This window comes from Lichenostomus cassidix, chromosome 3 (assembly GCF_008360975.1).
Source record: "Lichenostomus cassidix isolate B80296 chromosome 3, HeHo_3.0, whole genome shotgun sequence".
Lineage (NCBI taxonomy): Eukaryota > Metazoa > Chordata > Aves > Passeriformes > Meliphagidae > Lichenostomus > Lichenostomus cassidix.
In genome coordinates, this window is record NC_139483.1 from 42,620,531 (window position 1) to 42,644,663 (window position 24,133).

The 24,133-nt window shown below is 40.0% G+C and overlaps 1 protein-coding gene and 1 long non-coding RNA gene across 4 annotated transcripts in view; one reads left to right on the top strand and one right to left on the bottom strand.

Annotated features, from left to right (window-relative positions):
• Nucleotides 1–12,120, bottom strand: part of LOC146439573 (uncharacterized) — a 43,315-nt gene extending 31,195 nt beyond the window's left edge. The window contains exons 1-4 of one of the 2 annotated variants that reach the window (XR_014850839.1): nt 10,666–11,037; nt 10,327–10,620; nt 9,368–9,424; nt 8,430–8,495 (exon numbers count right to left, since the gene is read on the bottom strand). This is a non-coding gene — a long non-coding RNA (uncharacterized LOC146439573). Of the gene's footprint in view, nt 1–8,429; nt 8,496–9,367; nt 9,425–10,326; nt 10,621–10,665; nt 11,038–11,984 lie in introns of those variants that run through there. The other variant, XR_014850838.1, reaches the window with a different exon arrangement.
• SLC35F3 (solute carrier family 35 member F3) overlaps nt 10,957–24,133 on the top strand; it is a 166,345-nt gene continuing 153,168 nt past the window's right edge. Inside the window, exons 1-2 of one of the 2 annotated variants that reach the window (XM_085055494.1) lie at nt 10,957–11,038; nt 11,909–12,138. In XM_085055494.1, the coding sequence (XP_084911620.1) occupies nt 11,913–12,138 (226 nt within the window). In that variant the 5' untranslated portion in view covers nt 10,957–11,038; nt 11,909–11,912. Of the gene's footprint in view, nt 11,039–11,262; nt 11,628–11,908; nt 12,139–24,133 lie in introns of those variants that run through there. The other variant, XM_085055493.1, reaches the window with a different exon arrangement.

Consider the following 24,133-nt stretch of genomic DNA (forward strand, 5'->3'; position numbering starts at 1 on the left):
AGCACTTGTCAGTCTCATTTTAAGTGATGTTATAGCTCAGCATCCCTACTTAATGTTGTTATGGTGACCGTAGGAACCTAACGCTGAGCACTGCATCTGTCTGCTCATCTACTGCTAATGATCCTGCTGCGTACAACTTCAAAAGGAACAGAACCAATGGGTTGTTTTTTTAAAACCTGGATGATCAAAGAGGACAGAGACTACAAAACTGTCCCTCCATTGAAAAATTTATGCTTGAGTTTGATCCCACATAGAGGAAGGGAGGGTAGATAAATCCCTTGGTACACCTCTACAGCTAGATGCATTGTTTATTTAGGGCCTGACCATGTTCCTGCAGAAGATGGCAAAAATGCCCCATGTGAGCAGCCTCCAGTGGGGCCCACAGCTGGTACAGCAGCTTGGAGAACCAGTGCTGTGGTCTGGAGTTAAAAGTGTGTGTGCAGACACACATACTTTATTGGGAAGACACTAGCAGAGGGTAAGAATGTGTATAAGATGGCACACACGTGGGCAGTTTCATATTACAGAATTGCACAGCTCTCAGGAGATATTTTCATATCATCCCTTCAGCTCTTCATGCCTTTTTGGTAACACTGGCAACAATTTAAGTGATGTAAGTAAGAAACTTAAACCAAATAAAATCAACAGGTGCTTAGGAAAGGTACAGAAATGAAGTAGGGGTGTAAATTTTTTAAACTCAAGTAAAACATATAATTGATAGGTGAACAATGGTTACCTTTTTATCCTCAGCCATATGAGAAGTCTTCTCTCCTTTATATCACAGGCACTTTCTGTAAATCAGATTAGTTGGTCTCTCACTGACCTTTCCACTGTGTATTTGCTTGTCTTGTTGGTCTGTGTCGAGCAATATCACAAGACAGGTGGCATGAGATGCAAACCCCTGCAGTAAGATGGACTTCAGGTGATAAGTGGGTGTTCTGCAGCCATCCTGCCTATTCAAGAACAAGGCACGAGAGGGAAGGCTGAACTTCAGGATAAAACGGCATGCTGATAATTGTGACCACTGGTGGACAACTATGGGTCTTCTTGTATGATGCTCAGTGATTTAGATTCCATATTAATCTGAGTTCTTAAGGATGTTCACAATTTTTTCATCCCCAAATTTCCTTTTTCTGCTTCTGAGTAGTGGGTGGAGGTTCTGTTTCTTCTCTTGGTATTGTTTACTTTTTCCTTGTGATTTGGCTTCTGTTTTGTCATTTTGATGACTGCCCCACTCATGTGCCTGCCTGAGTTCAAGAAGCCTTGGGACAATGCTCTCAGGCACATGGTGTGATTCTTGGGGATTCTGCTATGCAGGACCAGGAGTGGAACTTTGACGATCCTTGTGTGTCCTTTCCAACTCAGTATATTCTGTGATTCCATGTAGTGAAACTGGAGCCATGGATGCAGGCAAGCAGGGCACCCCCTAACATCCCCCTGCATTGCAGGCTGCATGGAAATCTCTTTTGTGCTTCATTTGTATCTTTACAAAATGTCACCAAAGAGCCTTTTCAAAAGTTAGTGCTAAAAACTGCATTTCTGAAAGGCATGACACAGATAATATTCTCTGCAGTTCTGAGCTGGATCACAGGCCATAGAGCTGATGAGCATCCATGGGTAAAGCACGAGAATCAAGAGTAACTAAATTTCATCAGATGAAATGATAACTCCGGAGGGGGTTGGAAAAAGCATTCATTCTTAACCAGGGAGTGGGCATTCAGAAAAGGGAAAACAAATTATTACACAAGCTCCAGGATTTATTTCCTTTCAATCTTGTTTGACAACTAAAATGTAATAAAATGGAAAAAGGAAGGAGGCTGCAAATAAAGAGGTAGCTATTGACTAACACAATACAGAACATTAAATGGTATAATAGCAGCAACACTTCCCTTGAAATCTAATATTGAGTCTGTGTTTTTACTAGTGTGATTTCGGCCTGGCACATGAAATAGCTGCTGCCAGTGAGAATGGAGATTGATGTCTCTGCTGTGGAGAAGAGATGGACAAGAAGAAATTCATGCTTTGACGTGTGTGTCTAGCAACTTCCATAATGCTGATGGAGGCTGCAGCAAACATGCCTAAGCAAAGCACTTTATTGTTTTGGGGTGGACAGTTACCAACAAGTTTTGCTCAGTACCTAAACCATATGTTTTTTGCTGAGATGTAAGCCCCTTCTCCTGTCCCAGGTAAACAGGAAAATTAAGGTATTGTCTCTTTCTCATCACAAATGCTTGTAAAGGATTCATAGCAGACTTCACCTTAATGCCCAACTTAAAAGTGCAGCCCAGTGAGGGTGTAAAGAGGGCACCTTCTTGATGCGTCCAGTCTGTTTATAACTTGATCTGCTCACTCAAGGAAAACAAATGTTACTCTGAGCAGTTCTATTTCCCATGACAATAAAATAGGTGAGAAAGTGAAAACAATTCTCCCTTTTACTCCATTTGTAAAGCAGTAAGTGTCTCCTAAATACTGAACCTTTGTTCATGTTGCTGATGAAAATCATGAAAAATAGCTTCCATCCCTAGTCTGCCTCATAGGGAGCCTGTGTGGCTTTTTTCACAGACCTTTGAATACAATCTGGTGGTTTGCTGTCACAATAGATACAGATTCTCTTAATACCATGAAGATTCCCTCTCTGGAGCATAAGTGCACTCTGAAAGAACTGTGAGGCAGCTGGGATTTTTGCGTGTTTTCTTTTCAGATGTTCTTGTTTCTGTTTTCTGTTTTGCAAGGTCTATTTTCCTAATTGTAAAATGGTCTAATAAAGTCAGCAGTTGGATTCATTAACTAGCAAAGCTGTTAAATAAGCCCAAATATTTTTCATCAGATAATTTAGAGATCTTGTTTCAAACAATGGAAACTTCTCATTAGTTAATTCACAGATATTTTGGGTTTACTTGGGCTATTGTCACAAAATACTTCAATACTAAAATAATATTAGCACGTGCTGCAAAACTACTGCTCACAGGAAAAAGAGAAATATTTAATCCTTAGTGAGAGATACACCCGAGCCCACCTAGTTTGCTAGTTCATGGGTTATTACAATGACAGAAAAACTGCTGTTGGTAACTTACATGTTTATTGTACATCTCTTCAAAATCATGAGAAGAGCTGAATATTTCTGGTTTTCTTTTTAATTTGCCATTAAAATTAGGCTTTTAAAAAATGGCTTCTGTACACTACAATATCTCTGCTTGTGTACAATATTGGGGAGTATTTTACTAGGTAAAGCAGAGAACATCCACGACTACTGGAGGAGGGAGGGAAGGGAACCTGACTTGGCTCTGCAAGGACAAGGTCATATTTTGTGGACTAATGCAGCCAAAGTGAACTTGAGGCATGGAACAGCACGGCTACCTTAATAAGTGCATGGTGTGGGTGGCTTTTGCCTTGAATGGTATCATAGTAACTGACAATTCAGCAGGTGGGAGGAGAAGCCACAAAAAAGGCTCTTTTATATATGACAACAAAAGGAATAAATATAATCTTTTCCCTAATTGATGTCAAAAGGCGGGCTAAAACCTGTTTGTGATGAGGATTTGTTTTGTTTTAGTAAAGAAATATAGTTAAGGTTACAATATATTAATTTTAGTAGTAGCTGAGGGTTAAAACCCTTGTTATAAATGTGTGTGAGTACTGGAGGATTGCAAAACACTATCTGTAGCTCACTGTTCAGGCAGTTACAATGGCTGTGTTTTATAGGGGCTATTTTATTTCCTTTTTAGTGTTTATAAAAATGTATTCAAGGCAATATAAAAATCCCATGCGAGATAAAAAGAGTGCCAATTACAACTTTATTGCACTGTAAAACATAAAAAGTTGCTGGTTTTCAACTTTTTAATGTGTGAAATCTCAACTGCAGGAGAAAAAGAAAAACTAATTATTCTATTTATTTATCTTTTTTAGCTATCCCATACAACTAAAATTTATATTTCTGGCAGACATTAAAATATCCAATTAGGGAGGTTTGTTTTCTCTATTTACTACAGATTCTAATGCAAGAATATCAAGGCAAACATTTTTACTTATCTCTATAGCCAAATATTCAATTGAAAAACTCACAGCAACCTGAAGAAGACTGTGGGAGAGATACATTCTTACAGGTCCTCAGTCTCACACAGCACTGTCATTTCCTGAAATGCCATGGAGTTCTATATCCTAGGAAAACTTGTCATTTTTGTCTCAGGATTACTCTTTCAAGGATAATATTTGTCTTGTAAGATATACTAGATGAGTGTTCCTTTTCTAATGAAGATACATAAACATTATGTGATCCCTTCCTTACCTAAGTGTATGGTTTTAGTTTGCCATCCTCATGTATATCATGTTATTAATATGGCTCAATTTGTCTTTCAGTTTTCTCACATTTCCCTGAATTACTTGAATAGGAATTTTGCATGGGCCAGCAAAGGAAAACCTTTATCTCAAAACCAATAAAGGTAGCCTAGAAAAAGGAATATAAAAATCCACTTTAGAAGAAACATTACCAAGGAACACAAGGTTCTGTGAACTTTTAAGATGTTTTTATGTGCTTAACTTAAGAAAAAACAGAAGTTAAGACACTTGCAATAAAATTTTCTTGCAGCCACATTTCTTTTGAAAATACGATAAAGTGATTGATCACAAATACCATGTCATTCTTCAAAATGAGATCCTGCCTGTGAATTCAGAGACTAGACATTGGCAGCAACTCCACTAAGCTGGTGAAGTTTCACCAGCATGAAGCAGATGAATTGAGCTTAGAGGGTAGCTTTGCCTTAAATTTAAATGACTTGAAACTAGCATGCTTCTTTTAAGAAATGCAGCTGCTTGTGTCTACATACAAAAAACCTATTTACATCTAGGTGACCAGTTGTAAAGAAAGTTTTAACTACCTGGGACATTCACTTTACATGTTTAAGTAAATAAACAGTGTTTCCAAAACAGAAGGTTGAGATCTGCATTATAGGCTGTTGTGTATTAGAATTACAATGCAATTTATTTGACAATAAAATTTTCTATAGTTACTGTGCCACAGATTAACAATTTTAAACAACAATGATGTCATTAACCTTGATCTTTGTGATGTTTTGATTGGCATGATTATGTGCACATGCTTGTCATCCACTCTGTCTGTGTCTTTTTGAGCTATATTTGCCTGTACAGACTGTGAGACAATAGTGGGGTAGTGGAGTCTGTATCAATTATTGTAAATGCAAGTTTACCTTTAGACATCAAGTGATGCTAGCATACTTCCAGGTACCAAAAAAGAGAGAAAGAAGAAGAAGAAAAACAAAAAACCTGCTAGAGGACATTAGCATATTTTAGGCTTTTTCAAACCTCAGCTTTTGTATTTAGCTTTCCAATCAGCATGCACAGAAAAATAAAGCCTAATGCATTGAATTGCATATGGAGAAAACATACTATTTAACATATTGTTCTGTGCAGTAAGAAGCTCTAGCATGAATGGGCTGGAGGGACATCTGGGCAGTTCAGGACTACAGCTTTTGCAAGGTCATCTTCTCCTGACTCAACCTTTAAGAATATGATTTAAAAGCTCTCTGACTTTCCTCAGCAAATGGCCTTTGGCAGGATTAAACTGTGTCGCTGCCAATCCAGCTCAATACCAAGCATGTTAATGAGATGTCTTGGCCTTTTTATTAATTCTACAAGCAGGGTAGTCCATTCAGCAGTGACTGAAAAAGTTTAATCAAATAATCTCATTGTTCCAAATTTATCACCACAATAAAAGAATCTACTAAGGAAATACAAGATGAAAGAACTCATTTTTTAATGCTATATCATTTTCCACTAAGAAGCAGTGCAGCCTGGAGGCTCACAGCAGTGCTAATATCTGCCTCTTTGTGGGTATACAGTGTTTAGGGGTGTTGCAAGCTGCAGGAGGGACCAGCATAGCAAACTGTCTGCCCCCAGTTCTTACTGTTGCTCTCACTAACAATTTATACTAATAACAGATTTTCTTTTTCTTATGAAGTCTTTTGATTTCAAAAAACATCCAGAAAAATGGTGTAGTGAGATAAAGCCTTTATCCATGACATGATGAAATCTATCCACTGTACGTGACAAAAAGTGAAGGAAGGACACCTTTTTTCATATTACGGGGAGAAGTTAGGTTTGAGTTGGTGTAACAGAATAGGTAAAGTAGCTTCCAAAATTAATTCCAGATCTGGAAATATAAGTATGGTTAACTTACAAATAGGACTTAAAATGCATACATGGAAGTAAGTGGCTTTGCCCCACACTTTGGAACCATATTGCAAAAGCGTAATGCTTTTTTGATTTTCTATGCTTCCAGATCAAAAATTCAGCTGTGGGTTTTTTAATGTTTGAGACACATGTGCAGCTTCAAACAGCTGCCATTAATTTTATACAGTAAAAATTGCCTGTCAAATCCATTTCCAAGTGTTCCTCTCTCTTCAGAAATATCTCCTGCTGAGAAATCTGTGCAGTCCAAGGCTAGTGACACATTTTTTTCATGAAAAAAGTCAACTTTAAAAACACCTTCAAAACTAGAAAACAACCCATAAGTTTATCTGAAAGAGTGAGAATTACCAGGTTTTGCTTGGGGCTAGCACAACTTTCAGATAAGCAACTTAAAACGTAACATGAATATTGTGCTCTAATTCACTAAAACAACTGCTTTTTTTGGGTTTGTGCATTCCCTGAGCACAAATCCAATAAAATTTTTCTCTCATGTTCTTTCTGGAATCTTTAATTCCCTTTCCTGTATCTTTTCTCCTCTACCTCATTCCCTGGCTGTTTGGCTCGCCTCTCTGCAAACTCATGGGACAAGGACGAACTAGGAGTCATGTGCAGATAAATACAGAAAACGTGCAAAACCAGTACCTAGCCTTTCCTTAACCTTGTTTTTGTAGCCCATTATTTCTAGTACAAACAACTTGAAATGGCAGAACATGAAGGGGTATCAAGGCTATATAGCACACCAATGGACTTTGAGATTGAAACCTCAAAGAAACCTGACATTTCTCAAAATATGGGATATTGAAGAGGTCTGCTGTTATGTATTCTCTCATAATACCTCCTACAGTCCTTTTGGGGGATTTTCCTGGAGGAAAGAAATGTTATTATTTTTCTGCTCTCTGCATTTTGGTTTTTGATTTGAACTGGGAAGAGAGGCACTGGCAGGGCTTGTATGCCACTAAGACACAAAAAGTTGTCCCAATTTTTTTCTCCACTTCTCATCTAACAATGGATATCAAAACAAAAAATAGATCTATTTTCCATTCCAAATATAAAGGACTTCTATTTTCCACTGTGTCTGTCAAAGACAGAAAGTGAACAGTTTATATTCAACCACTTCAAAGTAGCAGATTAAAATCAGCTTTCTATAAAGCAGCATACATCTCCAGGAACTGGGACACTAACTCTGTATGTCCCTTCATGACTACAACAGGCAGCTACATAATGATTTCCAGAGCTTTCCAGTTGCTTTCAGTAAGGTGTCACGACAAAATTTCTGATGGTTATTTGGTTTTGCCATGCATTGCAGGGGAATCAGAGCAAGGTGAGAGCTCACTTGAAAAATGTGCTGCCACTTGTCTTAAATTCATCTGACTGCTCTCTCAAGCACAGTGTTGGTTTTTCTACTTGAGAGATTAGGGATGATTCTGTTGGAGGTGGTCAGGCTGATTTTTGCTTCTTATCCAGTCTTGCATTTGGCCATTCTCTGCCTGCTGTATCAGTTGCTCTTGGTTCTCTGGGTTTATTTCTTGGTTCTCTGGGTTTATTTAAACCATTTTAAGGTGGTATTAAATACGTAAAAACGTAAATGCAAGCAAATATCTAGGATGTACTAGAAAGTTTATACTTTCTTTGTTGCTGATTTGAAATATTTTGTATGTGAAATGAATTATGCTCAAAATTGCACTCCAATCTGAACATGCTGCAATTAGTCCCAGCAATAAAGCTGGAGTCATTTGGGATATGCAGTGGCATTATATTCATGTGGATGTCAAATCTGACCCCAGCTAGAGAAAATGAATAGTTTTGCCATACAGCATTTCCATTTGTTATATAGGACTTTTATCATGTATATTGTATTTCTGTCCAACACCCAAAAACCCTTGGGGTGGGAACATCTGATTAATGGTTTAGGCCTATGCCTTCAGGGCTAAATATAAAAATACTAGGAAGCAGGAATATGCATCAACTACAGAATATTTGGTTAGAAGGCCATTTGCTTAAGTCTCTCTTTGCTTAAGGAGGGAGCTGAGTTATCGTCTAAAGACTCGGGTCCTAGGGCTGCTTTTTATGAACTGGAGACTTCATGCCATTGTTCATGCAGTGGTGATTATTTTGTTGCCCAATGAAATATTGTTGCTACCTTAGTCTAGTATATCACAGCATCTTTTAAATGTAAAACTCTTATTTTGAGGTGAGGGTTGGGAGAAATACAAAAATGTGCTTACCTTTCTCATGAAATGAGTAGCATTTTGATAAATGTAAACTTCCATCTCAGAGAATCTTCTGGCAAGCTAGTATTGATGGGAGGTGAAAATAAATAGAGTTTAAATTATATTTTCCTTTGACATGGCATCACACTGTAGACAACATAATGCTAATATATCTTAATGGCTGTGCCTTTTAAGAGCTGAATATCAGTCAAGCATATAATTTCATGTTGTCTGGAAAATCGTATAAAGGAGTATCTAACAGGACAGAATAAGGCACCACACTCTAGGATAATAACTTATTGTTCCCTTGCTATAGAGCTCTGCATTTTTTAAAAATACAGTTTCCTAACTCTTGTATGTGTTCGAATGATTGCAGGTGTATTATTAAAGTAATAAACTCTCACTAGTAAAAAGTTCAGAAAAGCTGTTTATAGTGCCTCCAGCTTGGTGTTGCATACCATTAGGTCCATTATTCCTTAAGTAGGTATACACTGCTTAGAAAATTTTTCTTTTTATCTTACACTTTGTAGAATTGCTAGTATAATACAATATTTTCTTCTTGTATTCAAAATCTTAAATAGCACTATAAATCTACAAATTCCAAATCATGTGGAATCCCATACTTTATGCTTTAATTTCCAGTGCCACATTGTTATGTTTCATTTTTAGCTACAATGCTTAAACATAATGGAAATAATATACATGAGAATTTTTACTTGCATGTCTCCAGCAACTGCTATTTTTAAAGAAGAAACATCTTTGATAAGATCCTAAGAGGTACTGGTAGGTAGATGTTGCTGTTGTGTCTTACTACAATTTAGAAATGTCATATTGATTAACTGTTTCTGTGAACTCTAAGATGTTCACTCCCATGCATTTTTTTCTCTCTTGCAAGGTGCATGCTCACTTCAAGTTTGTCAGCGCTGCCACCCAAGCTGTCCAAAGTCACTTGCCTGTGTGACAGGAGAAACACCCATCCGTCATTTCATTTAGCCCTGGAATGACAGCAGCTGGGGAAGAATAAAACAGCAGAAACATTTTTATTAGATAGGAGAATAAGATGGTTCTGGCACATTAAAGTGCCATTAATGTATGTAATAGGGTCTCTGACTTCCTCAGCTACTCTCTGGGGCTGCAGAAGATGGGCAGATAAATACATTGGTGATGGAGAAAAAATTTCTAGCAGGGCTGAACAAACCTGTGCTAGCTTGCACCAGCCCATGCCAAGAGGCAGGTGTGGGCTCAGCAGGTGTCAGTCACTGTTGGCTGGTCAACAATGTTCAGCTTGCTTCATTATTGGAACCTTTGCTGGCTCTGAGACTATGTTTTATTTCTGGACCTATAATTATGGAAGAATTTTACATTAGATACATGCAGTATTACAGGGAATTCTCAAAATAAATGCTATCTTTGTCCATCACTTAAAGCCAGAGAGAGCATGGACTTTGCATACCGAACAATGCTGGTCTATTGCTGACTTTTGGAGGCCTGACTGAAATAATTAATCCCATTCATGCCTGTTTTCACCATTCCTGCCCTAAATGCCCTAAAGAGACAAATCAAGACAGTGATCTGTATCTTTAGATTTAGTGCGTGTTGTGGTTTTATCCCCTCATCATCCTCCTGCATTGATTTTTGTACCCTGCAAGGAGCTCTGTCATTGCTGGTGGGCAGCATCAAACACCTGCACAATTACTCTCTGTTTGCACTGTTGGACCACTGCTGTTCCTCTGTAGTGGATTTTGGAACTGGCTGCCTCAGCAGCAAACATTTTTCCCATTCACAGACTCCAATGGTTGTCAAGGGTTGGATAGGAAATAAACAAGGATAGGAAACAAGGATAGGAAATAAACAAACTCAACAAGGGTTGGATAGGAAATAAAATAAAGTTAGTGCATTATTCAGTACATACGTATTTAAGATGATAATTAGCTTGACTTTCATCTGTTTGAGATTTTTTTTACTTTCCCTTTCTGACAATGGTGCAGTGATGCTGTAATACTCCCTTCAGTAACAGTGAAAGGTTGCATTTAGCTGATCCAGCTCACTTCCACATTTGATAGCTTGGTGATTTAATGTTCCAGGTAAACTGAGATAGTGCAGTGGTGAAAGGTAACAACCTTTTCTCCTTGGATTTGATTTTTCTCCCCCTAAACACATATGGAAACACATATACAAAACACTTCTTGACTTCAACTATCTACTGCTAGATGATCAAATTTTGCCTAAGAAACTATTACCAGATTTTAACCTTGTTTATTAAAAAATTCTTTGTATGTAAGGTAACATCTATGTTCACACGTTTATTTAAGCTTAACTGCATGTCTGCCACTTAAGTTAGGCAGCGTGTTAAAAAAACATTATAAAAACACAGGAGAGTTGATAGAGGTCTGTGTGGCTGCGGTGCTGCCTCGGCGGCCTTAGGGGGTCACCAGGTGAGCGCCCTGGTCAGATGGGGTCTGACCAGAGCACTCGAGGGCCGGCCCTGCTGGGGCTGACGCGCCCTCCCGCGCTGTTTCGAGCTTGTCCCCACCGAACACAGGTGGCACAGGGCTCTCCGCTCGGCCGGGCGGGAGCGCCCAGGGTGTGAGGCTGTCCTGGGGAGCTGAGGCTGTCCCCGGGAGGTGAGGCTGTCCCCGGGGAGGTGCGGCTGTCCCGGGGAGGTGAGGCTGTCCCCGGGGAGGTGACGCTGTCCAGGGAACGTGAGGCTGTCCCGAGAAGCTGAGGCCCGGCCCGGCCCGCCCCGCCCCGCCCCGCCCCGCCCCGCCCCGCCCGAAGGTCTCCTCAGGCGGCGGCGGGCCCGAGCGCGCCCCCTGCCGGCGGCCGGTGGGAGCGCGCGGGGTGGGGGGCGCGGAGCGCGGAGCGCGCCCTGCCCTGCCCGGCCCCCGCCGCCGGCGCTCCGCGCTCCGCAGGCGGCAGCGGCTCGTAGGCGGCAGCGCTGGCCCGCCCGTCTCCCTCCCTCTCTCCATCCCTACCTGCCTCTCTCCCTGCCTGCCTCTCCCGCCGGGGCTAGCGCCAGCCCGGGGACCCTCTGCCACGGGGGCGCCGCCTTCCCCGCTCCCTCTTCTCCTTCCTTTCCGCCTCTTACCCGGCCGGTGAGAGCCGCCGGCTCGCCCCGCCGGGAAGCCTGGGCGCCCCCCAGCCATCGCTGCTGCTCCCCATGGGGATCCGGGAGTTCCCCAACGGCTCCGCGCGGGGCAAAGCCGCCACGCTGTGAGTACCGCCGCGGGGCCGGGCGGGCGGGCCGGGGGGACAGGGACATCGCACACCGCCCCACCTCACCTCGCCTCGCCTCACCCTGGCCGGCGGCGCCGCTCGCTCCCGGGGGTCGCTCCGGTGGAGGGCGGCGAGGAAAGTTGTGGGCGCTGCGGGCCGGGGCGGGCTCCCCTACCGGCGAGGGTCCCGCCGCCCGCCGCCAACTTCGCCCGGGGCCGGCGGAGAGCGGTGGCGCCGGCAGCGCGGCCCCCGGCTGACGCCCCTCTCCCGACCCGCAGCGGCATGCGGCGCTCCCCCGATGTCAGCCCCCGGCGGCTGTCCGACATCAGCCCGCAGCTGCGGCAGCTCAAGTACCTGGTGGTGGACGAGGCCATTAAAGAGGACCTGAAGTGGTCCCGCTCCGTAGAAGACCTCACCAGCGCGTCCGTGGGGCTCACCTCCATCGAGGAGCGCATCCTCCGCATCACCGGCTACTACGGCTACCAGCCCTGGGCCGCCAGCTACAAACGTGAGTCCCCCGGCACGGACGGACGGGCGGGGGGGGCTGCCGGGACGGGGCCGAGCGGGGGCGGCCCGGAACCAGCTGGGGGATGTGGGTTCGAGGGACCGATCGCTTTACCGCTGCAAAAAACCTCGCTCCGCGCAAGGAAGTGCTCTCACTCTCGCCGAAGAATTCCGTGCCCGTGTTGCCTTAGTCCTTTGGCAGTGGCTGGTTCACGGGAGCGTGGTGCTAAGAACGATGACAGCTAAATTCTGCTAAGAAAATAGGTCAAATATTTGTCTCCACGTTGCAGGCACACTTAGCGACGGTGCTTTCCGTGAGTTGACAGCAGTGTAAAAGCCCCAGCACGTTCGTGCACGTACCATGTCCACAAGTAACACGGTATCAGTGTGTCTTTCCGTTGTTTTAGGAGTCTGTCAAGTTTCCACAGCACTTGAGCAGAATGGTCTGTCTTTTCCTATGTTGAGTGGAATAGTTTCTTCCGTATGCAGGCACTTGAGAAAGAAATTTCTTATGATAATGATATGAAGAGTCATGTAGCTGTATTCCTTCACATACATGACTTGCAAAGGAAGCCTTACCTTGAGTAGCTGTAATATATTGACTAGTATTTCTTGTGTGTAATGCCCTATTTCTTGTCCATCTTTCTTCATCTTTATGTCAATTCTATGAATTAACAAGTTCTAGAATAGTTTACCAATTTCTTGAAGTCATAACGTTATTTTGGTTGTCTTAATGTCGTTTGTAACATCACAGGGGGTTTTGCTGCAAAGAGGATTCTGTTGTAACAGAAATCATTGCTTTGCTGGAAAGGGTGGCTCTGATAAAGTGGTTGTTTTCATATTGTACTTCCGCAAGTATTAAGTGCAGATGTTCTAAAATATTTACTATGGGATTATCTATTTGGCAGTGTGCTTAATAATGGAAGAGAATGATACAACGATGCATGGCACACAGTACTAGTTCAGTTTTTCTCTGAGGAAGAGCTACTCCTGATTGTCTGCAAATAGGACTTTACTAATCAATATTCTAATACTTCTTCTGTGAAAGCCTTTTTTATTTTTTTTCCTTTGCCTGCAATTATGACTGAAATATCAAATATTTGCTACTTTACTCACTAGGAGTGTGGTATTTCTAGAAGAGCAATTCCAGTGCCTGGATTGAGGCTGTTCTTGAGAGTAAAGCTTATTCAGATCAGTTTTCAGGATCAGATCATATGCAGATGCCAGACTGAGTTGGATGTTAATGGTTCTATCTGACAGAGTGACTAATAGTCTATCTGAAGTCACACTGAGCTGCTGTGGCTGAACCTTCTGAAGTAATAAAGGTCATGCTGGCTCCTCAATTATAACCTATTTGTTGAAATTTATAACTCCGTCTGAAAAAGTTAATAGCAAGCCTAAGCCTGCTATTCTAGTTACATTTTCTCTCCTCACTCAATCTGAATAGCAAAATTACATACTCGAGTTATAATGGTGGGGAATAAATATACAAAGTGTCTGAGTTTCATAAACGTATGTCTAAAAATAATAGGTTATGTGAATTTGTTGCCAATTTAAAATCCGAGTTAATAGGAGCGTAGAAGGACATGCAGAAGAAGAGACCCATCTCTATGGCATGGCTGAGGCAGAGCTGTGTTGATCTGCATCAGCTGAATAGCTGACTGAATAGCTGTATATCATCTAAAGTGGGAAGACAACTTTGTCACAGCCACTTTGAAAGCTCTTTGAATACTTCAAGTTGGGCTGATGTCTAATTTTGGGATATGGACTTCCCATGTGACTTCCCAGTTAGAAAATGTATTTGGCTCAAGTACTGTGAACAAATGATTTTTATAAAGTTCAAATTGGAACCTGAGTACTTTCTGTCATCCTGTTTTTCATGCTTGTAGACTTTTGGGTGCATACTTATAGACATTTGGATGCACTATGATTAAAATTTTGGAGCGTATTAACAATAGACCTGTTTTCCAGAAAATAAGTTCATATCTGGTCTGATCTAGATTTATTTAGTCTATTTCTCTTGGTGACACTCTTTTTATTGCAACTAAATTGCCAGGGGCCAGATCTACTTCTTTTGCACTGGAGTGTATTCTTTTCATATATTATTTAGACTGCTTATATATATAGCTGTATGTATGGATGTATGAAATTGTTTGAGAGATTCAGAAAGCTTTTGCTTGTTTGCTTGGTTTGGGTTTTTTTTAGCAAAACTCCATTAGGGAAACTACTAGAGATAATCCGAGATAGTGTTGCCATGACCCCAAAACTTGCTTGGATTACAATTTAAAACATACCAGGATGCCTCAAGGTTATGTGGCAACTCCAGTATTTAATATTCTTTTAAATTAGTTGGAAAGAGAGGAGGAAGAAGTGAAAATGTGCTGAAGACCCAAACTGATCTGGATTGGACAGAAAGAGAAAGGACTCATAACATTACTGTAGGGAGACTCATAACATTACTCTAGGGAGACTCATAACATTACTCTAGGGAGACCTGTCCCAGCCAGGTGACTCACTGAAATGTCATTAAATGTCACTCAGTTATCACAAACAGAATCTTCATGTTTCCTGAAAATGCTACAATTATTTCCCAAATTTCACATTACATCGGCTGGTGAGTTTGGGACTGTACACAGCTCAGGGAAGACCTCTGCTGTTTGACTGCACTTGCAAACCAGATTTTAGGAACTGGAATAATGCAATGTAGTTCCTGTGAGTTAGGATGCCTTCAGAGAATTTAGTGAAATACTTTAACATTGGTTATCTGCTCTCAAAAAATATTACAGGAGACTCTGAGATGAGCAGGAAGAAAGATTACAAAGAATCTGTAAAGACTCTCAAGAGTCTTTGCTGTTTACCTAGAAGAGGTTTAAACAAAAGCATTGGAAAGCACTGACATAGGTTACTGAGGTAGAGAGCTTTTCTTTTTACTCTGTCATGAGAGAAAAAAGGTAGACAGTCAAAGAAGCTGAAAAGCCATCAATTAAAGGCTGATAGAAAAAGAAATAATATTGAAGAAAACATCTAATTTATTCTTGAGATGAAGATTTCAAGGGATTGTAATAGCAGTGACAAGATCTAGAATGGTGATAAAATGAGAAACATGTTTGAGAGAATATTAAACTTCATTATCCAGAATTCAAATTAGCCCCTCCTTAGGCTATGAGGAGACGACTTCTTGAGGATTTCTTGTGCTTCCCTCCATAGCATCTGCCCACCTTCAGAAAGAGAATGGGAGTGTGTCCTGATCCAATCTAGTAGTTCGTATTTTTCTGAAATTCCCACTTTGATATCCAGGGTAACTAATTATGTGGTTAACTGTTCTTCAGTCTAAATCAAATATTCTTACTTGTCCCATGGGGAATATTTTTCAGCATCTGATTTGATTTTTCAAATATAAAGGCTGAGGGGAAGAAACACATAAGATGCTGTCTGATTGTAGAATCATAGTCTTATGGAGCTACAAAAGTAACAGAGATCAATTTTGGTGGAAGTCTCATTATCAGAGGTATGTTGACTTTTAATTTTTTCTTTTAGTTAGAATGTAGGGATCAAAGACTTTAATAAAAAGTCTCTAATAAAAAACAATGCCACAAGATTTGCAGATCCCATTGACAGTCTTCTTGTTGTATGGAGATCAAGGTATTGTTAGAGCTGCATTAGCACTGCTGTTTTCTTCCATGAAGGTTAAGTGAATTGTCATGATTTCTGCCTCTGGAAGCCTGTGACTTCAGTTGAAGAGCAGAGGCAAGTTTGGAGGTGAATAGCCATATTTTAAGTTTCCATTTCACACCATTGTCAGCAGGAATTAATTTTCTAAATATTTTACAAGTATGGTTCCCTAGGAGCTTTTCTGCACTTGAGAAGTGCAGGTGTCACGAAACTCTTGGACTGTCCTTCTGGTAATTACAGAAGATGTGTCTATTCTGATGATTGTAGCAATCAGCAGGGTGCTTGTTTCCACAGCAAATGTGCACAGCTATTACCGTTGCCAAACATTCATTTTTTCCCTAACTAGGTCTATTTTGTGGTGATTCAATATCACAGTGTGTCATTATGTGATTAGTAGTTTAAATACATTCACGTGGGCTTGAGCTAGCTATCCCTATTTTGCAGTCTTCTTCCTACAGATCACCTGCTTCTGCTGGTTGTTTAAGATTAGGGTCCTCCTTTTAAAGCAAGGACTTTCATGTATCCTTAGCATGTGTTCATAAATACCGACTTGTTATGGACAAATCAGGATTATATGGGCCTTGGCCTCCCTCTTTTATTCACTTACATTCTCTACCTGCAGAAGGAAAATTGAGAGAATAATATGTCGTTTTTACTCTTCTCATTTCTAGGAGAGAATGTTTACTAGGAATTGACTGATGTCTGTGAATTGTGGCTTGTGAACATACATTTCTCTGTGACTTTGACCTTGTGAATAATTCCAGATTGTCCCAGTGTTAACTTTTAAGAGACATGATGTTCAGGTGAAAGGGAAAGATTGTGTCTACTAAGTGAAGTTCTCTGGCTTTGCACCTCCCTGCTACTTTAAATATTAGTTTTCATATATTTAATGTTTCTTCATAGTTATTTCAGCAATAACAAGATAAACCATATAATTTGAATGCTCAGAATTTCAATATAGTACTCATTCAGTGTGTAGCACATTAGGTCTTGACCTGAATGTGGAATTTAAGTGCTATCACCAATATAAGTAACATATTGGAACACATTGGCTGATTAGCCTGAGCATTGCTCAGAAAGCATAATTGTCTGAGTAGGCAAATCACAGAATTATGTCATAGAATGATTTGGGCAAGAAGGGACTTTAAAAATAATCTAGTTTCAACCCCCCTGCCATAGGCAGGGACACGTTCACTGGTCCAGCAACCTCAAATCCTCATCCAAGCTGGCCTTTGAACATTTCCGGGGATGGGGTGCTCCTAACAGCTCTGGGCATACTGTTCCCAGTTATAGACTTTGATAGCCTTTCAAGGTAATAGTTTAGTGTTGGCTTTAGCTAATTAAATGTATGAGCACTGTACCCTTATAAATATTAGAGTATCAGTTATACAGTTAAAGACCAGTGTTTCCAACTGATCCCCAGTGTTCCTCCTTATGATTTTCTTTTCATGTGCCACTGAATGCTGAAATTTCACAGTTGCTAAAAGCAAATCCAGTGAGAATATGAATCAAGAGAAATTTGTGCAAATACCATTTTCATGTATATGCATCTGAGGGAGAATTTAACTTACTTTTTGAGGTTATATACTCCAGAAGTTCAAAGGCATAAGTTGAAGACTCTCATTTTCTCTGGGGAAAGCCATTTTCAGGGCAACTGTAAGCAATTAATTCAAACTGATTGCTTGCTTTCCAATGCATAAATACTGAATGTAATACCTCTATAACTAATGCAGGACTTGCTGGTGTCATTCATGTTGCTGTTTCTCATGAATTCTCAGGTCAAATGATTATGTGAGAATCTTGCTTTTCCGGTGAAAACATCGAGTAACCTCTAGATGCCTTGTTTGGTGCAGCTGTACAAGTTTCTCTCCCCAGGGTCAATCTATAGGTCAACAGCCCTTCTACAACACCCAATCTCTAGGTCAACACTGAAGCTTAAAAGATTAATAAAAATATGTCCTTTATGTCGCTTCTTTCTTTTTTTTTTTTCTTTAGATAGGCTTATGGTGTCTGAGGCCTGATTAATTTTTTCATCAATGCTGTTCAACTCTTCATTGGCAGTACTTACATGAGTAATTGTTATGCTGCCAAGAAAACCTAAGAAAACATAGGCACACTTGCAGGTGAAAGAAAGCAATGGTGATGAATTGCATTGCAGATATTGAATAGTACTGTAGCATTGCTGTTTTAAAAGTCAGTTGCAGTTATCTGCTGCAAGCTAAACCTACGTGTGGGATACATCAACCAGGGATATTACTGACTTGTCCACATGACAGCTCACACAAAAACTTCTGAAGCTATTTCCTCCTGTACATAGTGATCAGTAACTGAGAAGTGCTGTCCCCAGAAACAATCTCTTTAGGTATTTCAGAGACCTAATCACACATCTGTGTCCCAGATACTGCAGGAGATGCTTCTCTTTTTAAAAGGAGCTCATTGGCTCCTGTGGGTTTTAATTCTTTGGGTGGTCTTGCAACTGACTATGAGCACAATCTGGCCACCCCAGGCAGGGCAGAGCAGTACAGGTGCTGAATACTGAGCAGCTGCGAAGATACCAGGTGAATACTTAAAGAAAAAGCCTTTCAGAAGCTTCTTTTTCAAGACAATTCCAATAGAGAGGAAACATGGGGGTTCTTAGGCTTTTGAAAAGCAGTAAGAATTTTTGGCCAGTACTAAGAAGAAGACTGGTTCCTGTTAGAATATAGAGCTAAATTAATCACTAACTTTAGGTTTTAAATTTCTTGCTGGCAAGCCAAGCAAATTCTAATTTAAACTGGTTTGCTAAACATTTTTGATTGTTTAATAAATATTTAGTAAATGGTAAATGTTTAGTGAATATTTATTAATGTGTTTACTAAACAGTTTAAATTGTGTAGTGTTAAGTAACCACCACATTTAACTAGGCAGATGGATAAATACTTCATGTTTTTTATCTAGGTTTCAAAGTGAAGAAACTAAAAATCACCACCTACAAAATGGGCCCTCATTTTTTGCTTGTTTGCTGTTTAAACAAATGAATTCATTGCTTTCAGCTTTTTTCTGCACAGCTTTAATTACATGTCATCTTCAGCCATTTATGCAAAACAGCTCATGCGACAGCAATTAGGAGTCTGTTGACTTCCAGCATTCATTTTATACCCTTAATGAATGTTATCATTGAATGCTGCCATGTTAGAATATACCACTGAAGTCTCCAGTGTGAAAACCTACTACTAAACCTAGCTGTACATCTTTACAAAGACTGGGCCCATGTTAACAGTTTTAAAGAGTGCTGCCTGGCATTTGAGGATGTTTTCACTGGAAAACTGCCTTTATTTCTTTTTTCTAAAATAGAAATGTGAACATGTTTGCTGATCAATAATAATGGATAGTCACTAAAAACATATACTACTCTGAATTGATATGGAATAATGAGGGAGCAAGTTAATTTGTGAAAAAATAATTTGAAAACTATCAAGAATTATGAACAAATGCTTATTTTTGGAACTTTCGTTATTGCAGACCCTTCCTTCATCAGGGTAAATTTCCGTCATAGTTCTAGAGTACACTGTGTGATGTATATTTGCAACAACTCTAATTAACTATTTCTTTAATAAAAAAATTAATCGCACAAGGTAATGGCATTGGAATCATACTATAAAACCTGTGTTGTTCTACCATGATATCAGGTACTGTTGCATAACTGGAGTGTTACTGAAACACAAAGCCACTAAAGGACAATGACCAGCAATGCTTTGTTCTTTCATTCTTCAGTGTATCCTTGGGAGAAAAAAAGATGCTCTGATTGCATGGAAGACCATAGAGAAATATTTTCTTTATGAACCACTACATGAAGAATTCCTTAGACAGGAGGGATGCAGCGGTGATATTCCCTGATTTCATTTTCTTTAGACTTTGAGAGGCTTGTTCTCTGCTCAGTCATCTCTTATAAAACAGTGCATCTAAATGGTTTCAGACACCTCTCTTTTTCTCGGGAACTTGAGGACCTAATGAGGTCCATTTGTTACCAGATGTGCCTTCTTTTGCTTCTTGTCATTTTGTTTCCATGAGTGTATCTGGGCAATATAAGAAGTGGGCTGTTTTCTGAGAGCAGCTATTCCAGCAGTACAGGAATTTAGGTGGCCTCACATTTAAAAAAATATCAATGACATCACATAGCCAATAGGATATATTAGCAAGCCAATTGTCTGAGGCAAGGAATTTGAATACTTGAGTTTCTTCAGGAAAAGGGAATGTAAATGGCTTCTAGTGAAATAACAAAGCCTTAATCTTGCAATTAAATGTTCTTTTTGCTTTCCTGTAACTGGCCTCTGTGAAATAAGTAATGAAAAATGTCTAAAGGAAGCACCCAGATTTTCAGTTTTGAACACTGGTGCAGAGTCCCTACAACATAACACTGGTGCATCTTGCTGCAACATAAATATTGTGGCAGAGCGGGTTTACTTTTTTTCTTCCTTGACTTTTACAAGAGAAATACCACAGATTTTATGCTTTTCCTCGCTATCTTTTCACACCAGCTACTGTACCACAGTGGTGTGGAAATTGATCTGCTTGTCCGCTGTCCAAGTAGAGCAGGCCAAGTCATTCCACCCTTAAGCTCAGTGACAGTTGTGCTGTTTGCAGTCCTGTGGCAGCCTGGGGGCTCTGCCTCATCCAGGATGTCTTGTTTTGGCTTTGCCAGATCCAATGCAGTTGTGTGAAAAGAGCACAGGTTTGTGCTCAGGTGGGAAATGAAGGAAGGACCTGCTCCTTCAGAGTTGTCACGCTCGTGTGAGGATGGTGCTGGTGTATTCGTGATCACGTCCTGAAAACCTGGAGCTGTCTTTCCTTTTGCAAGCAGTAGCTGGTTTCCAGACAATCTGGTTCATTAGGTGTTCAGTAGGGATTATCTGCTTGCAGACTTTTGCCCTAGCTGAAATAAACAGTGCCAGGATTAACATGAACAGTACAGTGTTTGCACCATGAAACAGGAAATACAACTTCATGGCTTTATGATTCTGTTGTTTCTCCAGCTCACTTTATGCACGGTTTTTTGGAAACTTTGAGACTGATTTAATTAATGTGCAGCCATTTATTTTGGACAAGCAAAGATGGTAATCATGTTTACTTTGTCGTTTTAGACACTAGCTACCACTTATGGTTTTGGTTAGCACTTTCCTTGGAATGGAAATTAATAACAGAAAACATTGTGCCTTGTACTTTTGCTGAAATGATTTTTTGCTGCATAGCATGTAATGTTCTACTGGCTGGGTAAGTCCTCTGTCATGGATCTTTCTTCCCTTCAGAAACAAGACATTTATAATGTAAAGAAATATGTTTAGGTTTGATTATCAGAGGCTAGTTAAAGAGAAGAAATTACAAAATTAAGGTAGAAAAAGGTAGTCAAGAAATAAACCCCTTATAGTCTGTAGAGCTGTGGAAAATGTCTGTAATTAGGAGATTTGATCACTTTCAAATTGAGCAAGAGGAGTGAGAAAAGAGCAGAAAAGCCTTTTTTTTTTGTTTTTACAGACTCAGCTTCCTGACACTTCTGCATTGTAGGTTGTGACTTGAGGCCTCTGCTTCTCAGGACTTACATTTCAGCTGTTTCTTACATACATTGCAAGTGTATTCCATGGGCCTGAATTTGGGAGCTCGGGTTCCGTGCAAGCCAGAGATTATGCCAAGGCAAGAATTCTGGTGCATTCAGGAGTTCAAAAATGATTTAAATTTTCTTGATAGACATGGGAATGACAAGTGGGTCTTGACTTGGAAATGAACATAAGCCCACATTAAGTTATTATTGTAGGTATATCATGGAACTCCTACGTACAGCCACATGAACTTTCTTCCAATGTACAGGAAGAAAAGTCCTCTTTACCAGTCTGGGAAATTACATGAGTTGGAATGTAAACTAGGTTAACATGGATTAATAGAGATACTCTAAACATGGCTTCAGGGATTTCAGGAGGCTATCTGACTCCTGCATGGTTTCTACAGCTTGTCAGGTTATCCTGGGAAAATATCTTAAGAATGCACAGAGACATCTTAAATGACTGCCCTCCCACGGTTGTTGGCCTGTAAAACTTATGAAGATCCTCTTAGAGAGTGCAGTGTAGAATTGGATCTCTGGTTCCAGTTCATAAAATTATGTCAAGTCTTTGGGAAGTCTTATTTGATAAAAAACTTACTTAATAAACAACTTGTTTGCTTTTCTTGTTTCAAAGACAAGAAAATTTCAAAGACAAGAAAATTGCTTTCAAATTTTACAGCTTAATAATGTGTAGTTCAATGTCTACAGGAAATTCCTTGTCTTTTGCAAACAGTGGTTTCAAGAGGTAGAGGGCTGTATACGTGTTCTGACTTCACCTAGGGTGAGAAGTAGTTCTGTGTTTTGTAATATTTCTCCAAATGGAAACAAAAATGGGATGAAATCATAGAAGCACAGATGAGTAGTTTCTTTGTAGAGAAATGCACGGACAAGAAACACATCTTTAATCTTGTACTGGGACCAGTACTTTGTGCCTTCTGTTGCTAGTATCTGCATAGTAAAAATTGGATCTCACTGGAAATCACTCTGAACAAACGGTATTAGGCATTCTGTATTTATTTCTACAAAATGAAAAGATTTTTGCATAGCATTTTTATAGAAATCTTTGCTATTAATATTACTTTAAAATTATACTCATATACCAGACAGTGTTTTATCACTGCATGTCAAATTCTTTTACACCCTACAATAACATTTCTCTAAAGGCACAATATCTCTTGTCTATATAATGAAAATACACTGGAAGTGGTACTGAAGCTAGAATCTTTATAGGATAAGCCTAAACTCTCTTATAACTCTCTAGGTAGTTTTTGTTTCTTGATGAGCTTACTGAACAAGGTAAACAGGGAAATGCGCCTTCAGTACAGCACTTTTTAATGTATTATTTAGTTCTGCACTGATAATAATGAGGGAATTAGAAAAGCTGCTGGGATGAATCCCTGACTCCAGCCAAGCCCATGGCACATTTCTCAGTAACTTCAGTCAAGCCAGATTTCACCTACCAGGCTTAAGTCTTTGAGTTTGCCTTTTAAGCAGGCTTCCTGCTTTGTATGCTGAACATTTGTTCCTAAGGCAACTGCATCCAATTACACCTACCCATACATGGTCTTTATTATATGTTCCTGAGCACTACTGAGGAGCTCAATTTAAATTATAGAATAATTATTTCTTTTAATAGATGTGTAATTTTAAATTTCTTTAATCTTAACCTTTGTGTTTAGTTAGTACTTAATAGCTTGTCCCAACATGGGTGGAAAGCATCTACAGAAATTGAGAGGAGACCACTCTTTCTTCCCATTGCCTAGAATACTGACTACCAGAGCCCAAGTGCTGAAATGAGCATGAACATATGTACAATTATTTACAGTTTTAGGCTAGGAGTAAAGGATTGAGACTACTAATATGGCATGCTGTAGAAGCACCAGTACAGGAGAAAAATGTCCTCAAACAGGTATGTTGCAAGTAGAGAATTTCATGTTTCCCTAAGCTCAAACTCCCTCATTTTTACTAAATAGTAAAACATTGTTGATGTCTTTCTACTTCAGTTGAAGACAAACAATCTGTGTGTACTAGGGTGGGGAGACACTGAATTGGTCTGAGGCAGAAGCCATTTTAAAATGGTTGAAGAAAGGCATTCTAGTTCATAATTTGTATAAGCAGCACTTTGGAAGCCAGTAAAGTTTTGACAGCCCTGACTCAGTTAGGTAAGGAATAAGAACATATAAACCCCAAACTCCTTGCAAATGTAAATAAAGGATGCTGCAGTGGGATGGAATTAGAGTGTTCTTGGAGAAATTTGAAATGCTAGAGATAACAAAACATTGTGCATTCCGCTTAGGTTTTTGTTTTTGTTGTTGTTATTGTTAAATTATCCCACTACAAAGCCATACATGTGATGGGCAGGATGTGGCTTAGAGAAACTCTGTGGTAAAGTTTGAAATCTAACTAATGAAGCTGTTTGAGTTATTGCATTAACCTCTTACCTCTTTATTTTCAAAGGCCAAGATTGTTCTATCTTCATGTTGGTAAAACTCTGATAGAAGCTAAGAGGAATTTTGCCTAACTAAAACCCATAACTAATGGCATGAAGGAACCCTGCAGTCCCAAAGGCAATCGAGGGCTCTGACTCTGTAATAGGTTTGTGAAAGCTGTGCAGTTCGGCAAGCTTGGACACTCCTAAACCTCCCAAGAGTGCCAGAGCATGCTCACCGAAGTATTTTTACTGACAGAACATGCTCTATCACACTGCTAGAGTATCATTTGCTATTTGAACATGTTCTGCACTTTTCAAATGGAA